The 13,895-nt window shown below is 49.8% G+C and overlaps 1 protein-coding gene across 1 annotated transcript; it reads right to left on the bottom strand.

Annotated features, from left to right (window-relative positions):
• Positions 1–11,318: 11,318 nt before the first annotated feature.
• Positions 11,319–13,895, bottom strand: Fam71a (family with sequence similarity 71 member A). The gene has a single exon (XM_028876792.2). The coding sequence runs from the start codon at positions 13,178–13,180 to the stop codon at positions 11,429–11,431; it is 1,752 nt and encodes a 583-aa protein (XP_028732625.1). The 5' UTR covers positions 13,181–13,895; the 3' UTR covers positions 11,319–11,428.

The following is a 13,895-nucleotide window of genomic DNA, read 5'->3' as shown; positions in this document are numbered from 1 at the left end:
GCGGCGACGTGGAAGGAGGGAGATAAGACAGCTCCCAGGGAGGGGAACGGAAGATGAGCGACGCCGGAGACCGTCAAAGGAACAAGAGTTGGGTACATGGAGGCAAGCTGTGGGCAAGCACTGCATGGCAGCTTGAGAATGAGGAGGTGACATTATTTAGGGAGTCCAAGATTAAAGTGAGAGGGTCTGGTCTGCTGGTTTCCCAACAGCCATTCCTGTTCGGCTGGAACCTGCAGATTGGCCCCACTCCTCTCTCTCCAAAACCTGCCCTCTCAGAAAAACTGCCCAAAGTCCAGTTCTGCAGTGGCTCCTCTCCCGCGCCCTGAAGCTACTGCTCAAGACCGAGCGTACAGGTATTTAAGCCCCTCCTCTAGACCAGCGATGTGATTTCTCTCCTGCTCCCTTCCCCCACCTCATCTCTGGGAGCTGGAGGATTCATGGAGTGAATCCTGGTCTTTTACTTTTAATTCAGCTTGATCTGGCTTACTGCATCAATGAAGAAACCGTAATATCGGTGTATGGATATCTTTCAATCCTATTTTCTTTTGCTGAACAGGCATTAAATTGTTTTTGACCATTTAGCTTGGTTGTTGCTGGGGCCTAGACTCTGTCCTAGTAATGAACGAGGTGTCTTTCAAAGTGACACTCAGGAGGGTGGAGATGGTTCTTGCTAGAGTGCTTGCCTAGTATGCATAAAGCTCTGGGTTCAACTCACAGGGCCTCCTAAAGTGGGGAGGTAGAGGCAGAAGGATCAGAAGTTCAAGGGTATTGTTGGACACAAAGCAAGTTCAAGGCCATGGTAGACTACATGTTGTGTGTTGTTGGTTGTTTTTGCTCTTTTGGGGAGCCTGCCACCCAGCTCCCAAATAAATCATATGCAAAGGCTTATTCTTAATTATAAATGTCTGGCCTTAGCTTGGCTTGTTTCTTGCCAGCTTTCCCTAACTTTAAATTATCCCATCTATCTTTTGCCTCTGGGCTTTTTCATTTTCTTACTTCTGTATATCTTACTCTTACTCTTACCCTGTGACTGGCTGTGTGGCTCAGTGGCTTGCCCCTAGCATCCTCCTCTCCTTGTACTTTTGCTCTTCTCTCTTCCTCCCAGAGTTCTCCTATTTATTCTCTCTGCTGCCTGCCAGCCACACCTATCCTTTCTCCGACCTCACTATTGGCATTTCAGTTCTTTATTAGACCAATCAGGTATTTAAGACAGGCACAGTAACACAGCTTCACAGAGTTAAACAAATGTAACATAAAAGAATGCAACATCTTTGCCTCATTAAACAAATGTTCCACAGCATAAACAAATGTAACACAACAGTTGTGTAGCAGTTTTCTCTGAGGTTAAAACCTTCCATCTTGGAGAGAAACTTCTTAAGACAGAGAATGTAAAGGAAAAATAAGACAGCAGGATATTTTAGTACAAGGTGAAATAACAGATTGTTCTAGGTGAGGGGAAACAGTTCTCATTCAAGCCACACTTCACTTCCTGGTCTCCATATGCTCATGGCCACATCATAATACAAAATGCATTTAGTCCACCTCCAAAAATCCCCATAGTTGTAAACATTTTCAAGACAATGTAAAAGTCCAAAGTCTCTTTTGAGAATCAATGCAATCTCTAATTGTGACCCCCTCCTTCCAAAATCAAAAAGCAAATTACATACTTCCAAAATACAATAGCACAGAATATACACTGACATTCCAAAGGGAGGAACTGGGGAATAATGAGGAAATACTGGATCAAAGCTGAAACCCGGCGGGGAAAATACCAAATCCCTTAGCTCCATGCCCATATCAAAGTTTAGCTGGCTCTGCCATCCCAGTATTGCACTGCTGCCCCTGCGATCTCTCTCTCTCTCTCTCTCTCTCTCTCTCTCTCTCTCTCTCTCTCTCTCTCTCTCTCTCCCTTTGTGCAGCTCTTCTAGGCAGATTTCTCATGACTCTGGCATCCCCAACATCTTGAGGTCTCCAATACAATCTAACATGCACCATCACCATTTCATTCATGCAAAGGCTTCTCAGGGCCTCCTGCCCTCTTGGGGCCTCATGCAGAGACTTCCCTGCCACATTTGCTGGCCCCGGTGGCTCTCTGAAACCACAGTCCATGGCCCTCTCAACTCTTGTGTTTTGTGCCTCCAAAGTCAGTACCAAGTGAAGAGCATTGACTCTCTGTACCAACTTCTGTGTTAGTTATCTTCCTGTCGCCGGGAGAAAGCAGCATGACTAATAGTGAGCTTTGTGTTCACTGGAACTGTAAGCCAAAGTAGACTACGAAAGTCAGATTTGTTCATGCTTTTTTTTTTTTTTTTTTTTTTTTTTTTAATCACAGCAACAGAAAAGTAATGAACACACCAGTTAACCAATGGCTGCTGCCCCTCTGTGCAGCTTACTCCTGTCTGGCTGTTTATTTCTGAGTTGCAGAGTGGCATCCAGGGAGGTGGGAAAAATGCTGAGAAGTTTCTTAGCAGGTCCTTCTCCACTACTTAACTTCTCAGACATCCACCCAGTGCTCTAACCCTGCGCCCATCACACCCTGGCTTTTTCCCTTAAGATGCAACTGCTTGAGCTGGGTGTGGTGGCCTGTACCTTTAACCCAGATTCCACAGGCACAGGCAAGTGGCTCTCGTGAGTTCCAGAACTGCCAGGTCTACATAACAACACTCATCTCAGAAATAAGTAAGTAGCCAGATGTGGTAGCACATTCCTTTAGTCCCAACACTTGGGAGGCAGAGGCAGGCAGATCTCTGAGTAAGTCCAGCCTAGTCTACAGAGCAAGTTCCAGGATAGCCTGGGTTACACAGAGAAACTCTGTCTAAAAAGATCCAACTGCTCAGTGCTCTGAGACATCAGGTGACCCAGCTTGGGATTCCCATTGAAGTCTCTAGCTTCCTCCTGTTTCAAAGTGTTATCACATGCCTGGCTGCAGTGGCGCACGCCTTTAATCCCAGCACTCAGGAGGCAGAGCCTGTCTCGGGCTCAACCATACAATCAGGCCCTGTCAACTATATCATCCTAGATTTACCCTTAACCAGACTTCATCAACCAAGTGCACCATCCCGAGATACCTGAAGGTTCCAAGACTGGTTTATGGGCTGTTGGTTGATGTTAAAGCTCCAAGTCCTTGGACTGAAGGATCAGGAGTGACGTAGCTGAACCAGGTGTTTGAACTGTTCCTCGGCTGCTCCACCCACCATCCTCCACTGTCTCTGGAGCCTGGGGCTGGGACAGGTTCCAAGAATCTAAGGATCCTATCGTGGTGAGGTAGTGGATGAAAAGCGGAAGCCAGTGGCTTTGGTTCCAGGCAGTCAAGGTGGAAAGGAAGTTGTGGACTTCCTTGGAGATCCACTATCACTGCGCTTCTCTGTGCTTGCTGAACGCCAATGCTGACTAAAGAAGGGCCTGGGGAAGTCCCTCTCTACAGCTCCCACCTGTGAGAAGCACAGCTGGGCTTAGTCAAGACCCTTCCAGGACCGATGCACTGTGGTCTTGGCATCCTGTTAATCTCTCAACTTCCTAAGAACCAAAGTTTGAAGATATGGAAGGGGGTGGATGGAGATGGGGTGGGGGGAATGTGGAGAGGTAGGGAGAAAAGTAAGAAAAATAAAAGGATGAATGAGTAAAAGGGAGGGGAAGTTCAAGACGACTCTTATAATTACCTCAGGGTCGATCAGGTTCATCCAGGCCAGAGTTACTGCGTCAGCGAGAGGATTGGTACCCGGAATGAAGCAAAAGGTGTTTTTCTGGAGTGGCAATCATATAACCATCCAGGGTGCTCTCTTCCCGTGTGACCTGTCCATTTCTCTACAAAGAGGAGCAGAGTCAATCTCTCTCCCCGCAAGTCAGAGTGCCGGTCACATCTGTGGAGAAGCCAGGCTCTCCATGTGGTGGTTTCACGGACTTATGAACAGCACAGTCAATAAAATGTAGTGGGCACTGTTCCAGGTGACTGAAGGAGGGTCAGTGTTGGGAACTCTTTCTGCGGAGATGTGCACAGACATTGACTCACTCCAGATAGGGGGCTGACAACAGACCAAAGAAATTAGTTCACCCAAGCCCAGCTAAGTGAACAAGTGACTTTATTGGAGTGACTTACAGGTAAACCGACAGCCCTGAGGACGGGCCCACCGCAGCACGGGCCACAGCCCGGGACGGGCCACCGCAGCACGGCCACAGCCCGAGGACGGGCCCACCGCAGCACGGGCCACAGCCCCGAGGACGGGCCCACCGCAGCACGGGCCGCAGCCCCGAGGACTCACCGCAGCGGCTGGAGCTCCCGGCCCTGCACAAGCTGCAGGCAGCTGCTGTGGTCTGAGAGTCTCCACTTCCCAACTCTTGTTTCTGCATCAATAACCCTGGCTAGGGCCTTACGGACAGTGAGGTTCTTCAAGTACTCGAGAGGTTTACTTCCAGAGCCTGAGTTTTATTTACTTCCTGAGATTTTCCTTCCTTCCTTCCTCTCTCCCTTCCTTCCTCTCTCCTTTTCTTCCTCTCTCCCTTCCTCCCTTCTTTCTTTCCTTTTCCCAGCACATGCGCAGGTCAGAGGGACAGCCTATGAAAGTCAGTTCTCTCCTCCACCATGTGGGTTCTGGGGATTGAACTCAGGTCCTCAGGCTTGGCAGAAAGTGCCTTTCTCTACTGAGCCATCTCACTGGCCCAGCGTCCTAAGCCTCAGTGAGCCTTTCTCCAGGACACAGTGCTTCAGAAGAAACAGTCACACACAAAAACAGCTTCTCAGTGGCCTTGAAACATGTTCTCAAGGAAGCCAAATTAACCATTAGAGACCAACTTGTCAGGAGAGGCCACACACAAGCCTTCCTGTTAATAATCCTAGCCGAGTCCCCTTCTAGCTATTCCCCTCAAGGCCCTGGATGTGAGCAAAGCTATCCTGGACTCTTCAGATACGGTATTTCTTGCCTGTTGACTGTAGGCAAGCATTGTGGTGGTGTCGGATCTCTGGAGAGGAAGTCTCTCCACATACTCAGCTCACAGTGGGAGCCGGAGTGTGGGCTCCTGTGTCCACCCCTTTGGCATTTAATCCTGCCTCCACCACAGGTGTCTCTGGGTAGGCTCTCACTTTGCAGAACCTCCATCTTCTCATCTTTAAAATGGGAATGCTACTGCCTACTTGGCAGGGCTGTGGAGCAGGACATAAACAGTGTTCTCCACAGAGTCCTTAGAGCAGGGCAGGCCGAGGGAGCGCTGCTGTTAGTGGCTGTTACTCCTGCTGCTTGTCTGAAGGGGCAGCTGTGCCCCGCCCCAATTCCTGATGTAGAAGAAACCAGCACACACAGATAATTATTGTTGTTTTAAGTCACAAAATTTGAGAGTAGGTTTTTTTGTTTGTTTGCATTTTTGTTTCATAAACAAAAGATACTGGAAGTGTGATAGAGGTTTTATTCTTTTGAAAAGCCCCCTTGTCTCAATTAGTAACAAGAACAACCTTTAGTTATACATGACATTGCTGCACATGTCAGTGCATGTCTTTAATCGCAGCAGCTCAAGGGCAGTCTGGTCTACATAGCAAGTTCCAGGTCAGCCAAGGCTACACAGAGAAACCCTGTCTCAAAAACAAAAGTACATGAGATTTCAAAATTAATGTGGAAGTCATCTTTTTTTTTTTTCTGTTATATTTTTAAGTCAGGGTTTCATGTAATCCTGGCAGATTTGGAACTTTCTTTACACCCAGTGTTCTGGTGGAAGCCCCATCCACCTCTCTCTCCCCACACCCCGCCCCACTCCCGAAAGCCCGCCATCAGCGCCCCCCCACCCCAGATGCCCGGGACCACGCCTACCAGCTATTTAAGACCCGCCCATAGATCTGCCACATGTGCCCTATTTCCGGTCTCCGCCTTCCTGAGGGCCACCCCGAAGTGCTCTGCTCTGCATCGCCCTGTTTATTAAATCTGGGTCTATTAATTCGGTTTGATGTGGCTTAATGCACCAATGGTGGAGGAACCCAGGACCTGGGGATTCAAAACTTGTCACTCAGCTGACCCCGAACTTGCAGCGATCCATCTGCTTCAGTACTAGAAGCACAAACATAAGCCGTTACATCCAGATGGAAGCCAACTCTTCTAAAAGAAAATTGTTTTATTTTTATTTTATTTTTTGTGTATGGGTGTTTTGCCTGAGTGTGCATACATTTCCTACAGAGGGCATTGGATGCTCTGGAACTGGGATGACAGATGGTTATGTGGGTGCAGGGAATCAAAGCTAGGTTCTCTGAAAGAGCAGCCAGTGCTCTTCATCCCTGAAAGCCAACTTTTAATTTTGCTTACTGAGGAGTTACATCAAAACTACCCTCTTCTGTAGGTCATGGTATTGTGTATGTAAGCTATGCCAGGTGTGACCCCAGTTCAGATCTCAGGATCCATGTTGGGCAGCTCACAACCACTTCCAACTCTAATTTCAGGGCACCTGATGTAACTTCCACAGTCACCTGCATGCATGTGATGCACATAAACTCAGACAGGTGTGCATGCACGCGCGCGCGCGCGCGCACACACACACACACACACAAGCACGCACGCGCACACACACACACACACATTTAGTTTCATGAGGCTGAGTATATGGCTCAGTTGACTATCATGCACAAAGCCCTGGGTTTGACCCAACACAGCACACACTCACCTGGGTGGCACACGCCTGTGACCCCAGTGCTCAGGAGCTGTTTCCTCGGATTTCTCCTGAACCATTGTTAACCACAGGTTCTGGGACTGTGGTGTCAGAAGGAGAAAGAATGGGGTGACGTGGTCAGCGTCACACATCTGTGTGTCTGCATGTCCACAGAGGTGGCTCTGTAGAGCATGCTGCAGCCCTGAAATGGTACACCGGGCACAGACTCGTGCAGCCGTCACTGACAGACCTTGCCCTTTAGGTTCCCTCAAGATGAGGAGCACCATCACCTTGGTGTGCCTGTGGAGAAGCATGTGTGGGAGACATGTACCTCCACAGTACATAGCAAACGCTCTAAACTGGCAGAGGAAAGAGCCTGGGCTTCCTGTGCCCTTCTGATCCTGGAGAATCCAGCTGTATACACCCCTCACTCCTGGGTCACAGGTCATATTTGTGGTCATGAAGATACCGGGGTTCCAGGTGTGTGTATTCTGGGCTCTCTCCTAGGGTGTAGCCTTACCTTGCTTCCAATGAATCTCATCTCCCTGCACGGCTCACAGTGTGTATGTGTGTCTGTGTGTGTATCTGTGTCTGTGTGTGTATGTGTCTGTGTGTGTATCTGTGTCTGTGTGTGTATCTGTGTGTCTGTGTTGTGTGTCTGTGTGTCTGTCTGTGTGTGTATCTGTGTATCTGTGTGTCTGTGTTGTGTATCTGTGTGTCTGTATCTGTATGTCTCTGTGTGTATTTGTGTCTTTGTATCTGTGTATCTGTGTGTATCTGTATGTCTGTGTGTATGTGTATCTGTGTGTCTGTGTATGTATCTGTATGTCTGTGTGTGTGCATGTGTGTGTATCTGTATGTCTTTGTGTATCTGTGTGTCTGTGTGTGTGTGTGTGTGTGTGTTTGGCCATCTTCATGGTTCCCATTTTTTTTTTAAAGATTTATTTATTTATTATGTATTCAGTGTTCTGCCTGCATACATGCCTGCAGGCCAGAAGAGGGCACCAGATCTCATTATGGATGGTTGTGAGCCACCATGTGGTTGCTGGGAATTGAACTCAGGACCTCTGGAAGAGCAGCCAGTGCTCTTAACCACTGAGCCATCTCTCCAGCCCCCCCCCCCCCATCTTGCTTATAACTGGTGTTCATAACCAGTTCTTGTGGGCAGAATTCCCACTGAGCTACACCTGCTTTGGCTCCAGAGACTTAGCATCTAGCCTTAACCCACATTTGTTCCTCAGTTACTTTTTGTTTTTCCTGTTGCCCTCCATGTGAATCTTGCCGGAGAGTTTCCCAAGGGTACAAAGCCTATGCAAAACTTGGTTGGGAAAAATCCAGCACACTGTAATACTCCTTAGTGGAGAATTTGCATTTGGCATTGCCTCTTTGGGGATATGGAAATCAACTTGCTAAAAGTGTAAATTGGAGAACAATAAAATGGAAGGTGTCTCAGTCTGCCTGCAGCAGGAAAGGCTAAAATCCTCCGTGTGTCTTCTTCCCGCGGACCCCGTGAACCCACACCCGTTCAACAACAGCTTCTCAAATGACTTCCGGGCTGCAGAGGGAACTTGACACTAACCCCACACCACCTATTCTCTGCCCATCTCTTCGGGGGAATGGCTGTGCTCCAGCCACTCCCATCACGGGGCAAGAGCCCTGCCGCTGCCTGGACAAGACACCCTCTTCCCAGCTTCCCCGCTGTCACTTCTGGGGCTCCCTACTGCAGAGAGGGTGCCCCTGATGGACAGGCTGATCATCAGGGAATCAGCATTAGGCAATCTGTGGAGGGAAAAGGGAAAGGACTGAGACCAAGAAGCAACACCCTGACTCCCCGAGGTCAGATACCGAGGGGCAGTAACAGCATAAGGCCACAGGGGGCTCTATTGAGCAGCTTCACACCCTTGGAGGCTGACGGAGCTTCTCACCGGCTCCTGTTCCCTCCTCACTGGTCTCTCTGAGGAATGTAGATTCCAAAGCCCAGCCCCTCCCTCCAGACTTCTTTTGACGTCTTGCATGGGTTTTGGTTTTTGTTTTTGACCTCTAAGCTGTTTTATACACTAACACTTCTTCCCTTCTTGCAGCCCTTTCCACAGGCCCCCAAGGGAGGAAACATACTCATTTTTTCATTCTGCTGAAATGAAACTCTTAGGCAACTGGAGTGCAGTTCCAAACCATGACCTCCTGACTGAGACAGGCAGACAACTCTCCTTTTCCACCTCTTCTATGTCTCCTGACTCTGCCCCTCTCTTTCCAGAGCTGCCTAGGTCGAGGGCTCTTCATCTCTAGCCAGACATCCTAAAGGATCCTGGGTCTCCAGATAGTCCCCTGCTCCTCAACTCTCTACCCCGGAGCCACAGGGATCCTGCTTGGGTCAGGCACTTCCCTTCAGATGATTCCCAAAGGCCTGCACGTTCACACAGCTCCCCAGGTCACTGATGCCTAGCTCTCCCCTGGCCCTCCAACCTCAGCTTATACAATTCTTCCCACAGCACCGTGAGGTTTCAGGCCTGCCTTACTTCACAGGCCTTCCTGCTTCCTCTCCTTCCCCGTGAGTCCCAGATCCACACCAGCTTCAGGAACCCTCCTACAAACGGATGCTTCCAGGGTTTGAAGGGCATCACTCTGCAATGCCCTAGGCACCGAGAATGAGTCCTCTAAAATGATGTTCTCAACGCCGTTTGCTGGGCTGCCAGGTGGAGGACTGTGAGGATGGAGGAGAGGATGAACGCTAGGGAGCATTTCAGCTGGGTGCTATGTGAACGTTTGCAGTGAGGGTTTTATTTATTTATTTATTTATTTATTTATTTATTTTTCTGACAGACTCAAACTCACCTGGGTAGAAATCCTCAAATTAAAGAGATGTGGATCTTTGTAAATTCCACACCCTTCTGTTGAAGGACAAGCTGGCTGGGAGTAAACCATTAATTTGGCTCCAGCAGGAGGGGGAAGCCCTCCTTGGAGCTCTGGGTTAATGATTCTGAGGTTGTTTTCCTCACAGCCATGGTCCTTTCTCATCTGCACGCCCCCTCCTTTCTTAAGAATAACTTGACTCACTCCAGTCGTCCCTCTCGCTGGGGACAAGAGCCTTGTTTGGCGGCAGGAAATGGTTGGTGTGGGCAGGTCTTAAGCCAGCTTCCTTTCTCAGCAGCAACCCCTCAACCCCCTTGCCGGCCACTCTCTTTCCACTCAAAGTCAGCTTTGAGGATTTGACCCTGGCGACCCACAGCCTTCCCGACATGAGCTTTGAGAATTTGTTTCTTGGAGTTGTAGAAAGTTTAGAAGATTGGATATGGAGAAAATAATTCTGCTTAGCCTTTCAAGAGTTTAATTAGTGGCTGGGGAGATGGGGAGCAAGGTCTGGAATCCCAGGCGGGAGGTTTATAGCTACAGAGCAGGCAGGGGCAGCCTAAAGGGTGGTCTGGGCCCTTCTTAGTAAGGTCGGCTAGCAGCTAGGAGTCTACTGTAGTTCAAAACCCAGCTCACAGTTCCAGCTACACCTCGTCTTCCCTGATCCCACAAGCCCCTTTCCTCCTCTTAATCAACAAACAGTGCCCATCCCTCCAGGGCTTCCTGTCAGGGTCTGGTGGTCAGCCCAGTCTGAAGCTACTCTCTCTTGTTCCTCAAATAGGGCTCTGCATCAGGAAGTGGGCTGAGGTGACCCTGTCCTGCAAAGGTCCACTGGATGATGATGTAACCACCTCCCTCAGCCTTCTTTTTCTAATAACTAGTCATAGCTTCTTGAATCTTAAGATTGCTACATAAGGAAAAAGATTCAAGATACGTTTCAGGAAATATTACAACGCAGATATTTGAGACACTAAAATTGTACAAACAATCACCAACTTACTCACTCCTTAAATACAGTCAGGAAAGATCCTCACCACCAAGTTTGATGGCCTGGGTTTGATTCCCCAGGACCCACATGGTGGAGGGAGAAAAACAATTGTCCTCTGACCACCACATACTGACTATGGCATGTGTATACACACACACACACACACACACAGACACACACACACAGACACACACACACACACACACAGACACACACACACAGACACACACACACACACAGACACACACACACAGACACACACACACACACACACACACACACACACACACACCACTCAACACCTCTGAAGGTCTTGAGTCCATCTTGTTTACACGTCTGTTTTTCCTTCAACTTCTCATCTTGTTTTTGAACTGTCCTATAAATGCAATGATACCCTATTCTCTGATTTGCTTCTTTTCCACATTATGAGTAAAATTCACCTATATTGTATTACTTGAATACCCCACCTAATACATCGTATAAATTCTCACTTTGTTATTTGGTCTGTTTCCAGTGTTTGGACATTAAATCATTTTGCTAGGAATATTCTCATAGCTATCTCTTGAAACACCTGACAGAAACACCTGAGCGTAGATGGGCCTTACTCTCAGGTAGACAGATATGTGCAGAATTGCTGAGTCCAGACAGTCTTAATAACCAATGCTGATGCTCTCTCCCATCCCTGACTAGATCCAGGACTCTAATCACTAGACAAGGAGAACACAGCCTTAGCTGTGGGGCACCCACTTCAAGGAGAGGGAATCCTCCAGGTGCAGCCAGGAGTCTATGATGACGTCACAGAACTCACTGTGACGTCACTCCTGAACTCCCGGTGTAGGTACGGAGATGCAGACAGCCCTTCTCAGGTAGGATGGTTCTTTATTTCAACTGCAGTGAGAACGCTGGCATGGACTCGAGGGACTCACCCTGGGCCCTGGGCCCTTTGCAGTTTGGGGCTTCTCAGGCTGTACTTTAAGAAGCCTCGAAGGTCACTGTCTCCATGACCTCGGATGTCACAGAACCAATGATGTCCAGGCCCCGGCCACTCTCAGTCTCTATGATGGCCTCCACATTGGTTGTCTCCATCTTGGACACGATGTCCACGTCTTGGCCACGCTGTGATGCCAGGCCTTTGGCAGCCAGGTTGGCTTTGATGTTCCTCAGAAACAAGCCAATTCTGCCAGGCCTCTTACTTGTAGTGGCCGAGCTGGTGGAGGAGAGGGTCCTGCCTGATTTGTGGGAGCTCCGGGACTCCTTCATGATGGGGATATGGCTGACCCCCTTGTGTGACCTGTTACGCTTGCTTCCCCTGGGGTTGCCTTTTTCCTTCTTCTCGTCCAGAGTCGATCTGTGGCTGGATGATTTCCGGACCGCCTTGTCCCCAGCGGTCTTGTGGCGACCTTCCCCTGTCCTGGAGTGATGGGAACCCCGGCTGCCAGCTCTGTCCTTTGCCCTCCGCTCCCTCCTCTCACTCCTCTCCTTGCTGACTTCGGTGTTGGCCTCGGGGGCTTTCTGCTGTCTAGTCTGTCCAGTCGTGCGTCTTTCACTCGGCAACGTCAAGGCAAGAGTTATTGGATCAGTGGCTGTTTCTCCATCAGACTTGCTAGTAGGTTCTATTCTTGCAATTGCCGTAGTCAAGCTTTCTTTTCGGGAGAGGCTGGGGGATGCACTGGAAATATACTCCAGGGACTTGCTGGTCGTCCCTGCCAAGGCAACCTTCATGCCTTTCGGTGACATCTTGCCAGCACTTGCAATGGACAAACGGCTTCTGCTTCCTCTTGTACCCATGGACCCGCCCCCTGCTATGGCTGCATTGATCTGTCCAGAGCCTACGGGCCGGGTTGCTGCCAAGCTCAAAGCACCCGCTAGGTCACCCACCGCGACTGCTGTTATCCCTGTCGAGGACTCTTTGGCAAGGTCTTTTGATTTTGTTTTGGATGTGGACACACCGGGCACGGCCGTGGGTTTTGGGGAGTCATGATGGGTTCCCTCACCACCGGCAAAAGCATCCGAGCTGATCCCAGTAATGTCTGTGACCATGGGGAGGCTTCTGATGCTGACCTGGTCTGGTTCTCCTTTTCCTTGGGGATCGGCCACTGTCGGATTCGACTTGTCTTCTTCATCCAGCAGAGGCATGCACACTATGTCCTCTGCCGGGATGGCGTAGGTGCTGCTGTTGCTGTCCACAGGTGGTCTCAGGAGGTAGATCAACTTTTCCCAGTAGGTGAAGAGGTCATCCCGGCCCTCGAGAGGAGGGCACAGCTGCAGGTAGCAGGAACGGCCAGTAGCGAACTTGAGGCGCAGCTGTTGTTTCTCGTGGTTGTGAACAGAGATCCTTACGAACTTCAAAGGAAGGAGCCGAGTGAGCTCCAAGGTCTTTGCAGACTTGCGGTTTTTGCTCTTGGTGGTCTGGCCGCGTCCAGGAAAGTCTTCATAGCCCGGGGCTGGTCGGGCCAGTAACATGACATCAGGGAGCGGGAGGATGGGGCTGGTGCACGCGATGCCTACGGTCACCATTCGGACACGGTTGTGCACGTCAATCACTTCTCCCCGTTTGGTGATCTGGATGAAGTCACTCTCGAATATTGGTGCGTACTTGAAAATATCATACTCTCCTTTGTACAGTTGCCGTTGCAGCTTCCCCATGCTGGTGTTGAACATGCCGACGCCGGAGCCGCTCTGGGCTGTGTAATATGGTAACAGAGACTCCGTGTTCGAGGTCATTTTGTGTCGAGAAAGGTGCGCCGGCAAGGTGGGTTCCTGCGTCTTCCTTGGTCTCCGCAGACGAGGGAGCAGCAGAGCTCCTGGGTCACTGAGGTGGCACTTTCAGCAGGTCTCTCAACCCCACCCCACAGGCCCCCAGTTTGCCTCAGAGCCTCCCAGAGGCCTGGGCTGGGGGTGGGAGCACAGATGACTGACAAGGGGTGCTGTTGAGTGCCTGGACCCCAAGCCCAATCTCTCCAAAGGTGTAGAGATGCAGGGTAGACTCCAGGGAGGTTTTCTTCTGGGTCTAAAAACCCTCCAACCTCCAGCGGTGATTTTTTTTTGAAAGCCCCCTGAATGTCTACAAACTGCAGCCCCAGTGGGAGAAGTGACCACTGGGCCCAAAGCCCTGCACAGCCATATTTATCCCCTCTCCCTTTGTGACCTGTCACTGTCACATCCCCCTTTGTCCCATCCTCCGCTGCCCTCAAGAGGACAGGCCTCCAAGTGGATGCCGAAATGAAGAGGTTTCACATGGAAAAATTGTATATGGTACTTCTTTCTCCAGCCCACCCGAAAAGATTCAAAGTCTATGGGAATTCAAGGGACAGGTAGACTTGAAGTGGCTCAGCTAGGGTGTCATTTTATTGGATAACCTGGATACTGGTCTTGATCCTTCTGTGATACCTCATTAAATGTGGGTGGTGGTAATCTTCCATGGCGGCTCTGGCCTTTA

Source organism: Peromyscus leucopus, chromosome 15 (genome assembly GCF_004664715.2).
Source record: "Peromyscus leucopus breed LL Stock chromosome 15, UCI_PerLeu_2.1, whole genome shotgun sequence".
In the NCBI taxonomy this organism is placed as follows: Eukaryota; Metazoa; Chordata; class Mammalia; order Rodentia; family Cricetidae; genus Peromyscus; species Peromyscus leucopus.
Note: the sequence above shows the minus strand (reverse complement) of the source record. Positions and strands in the feature narration are given on the sequence as shown.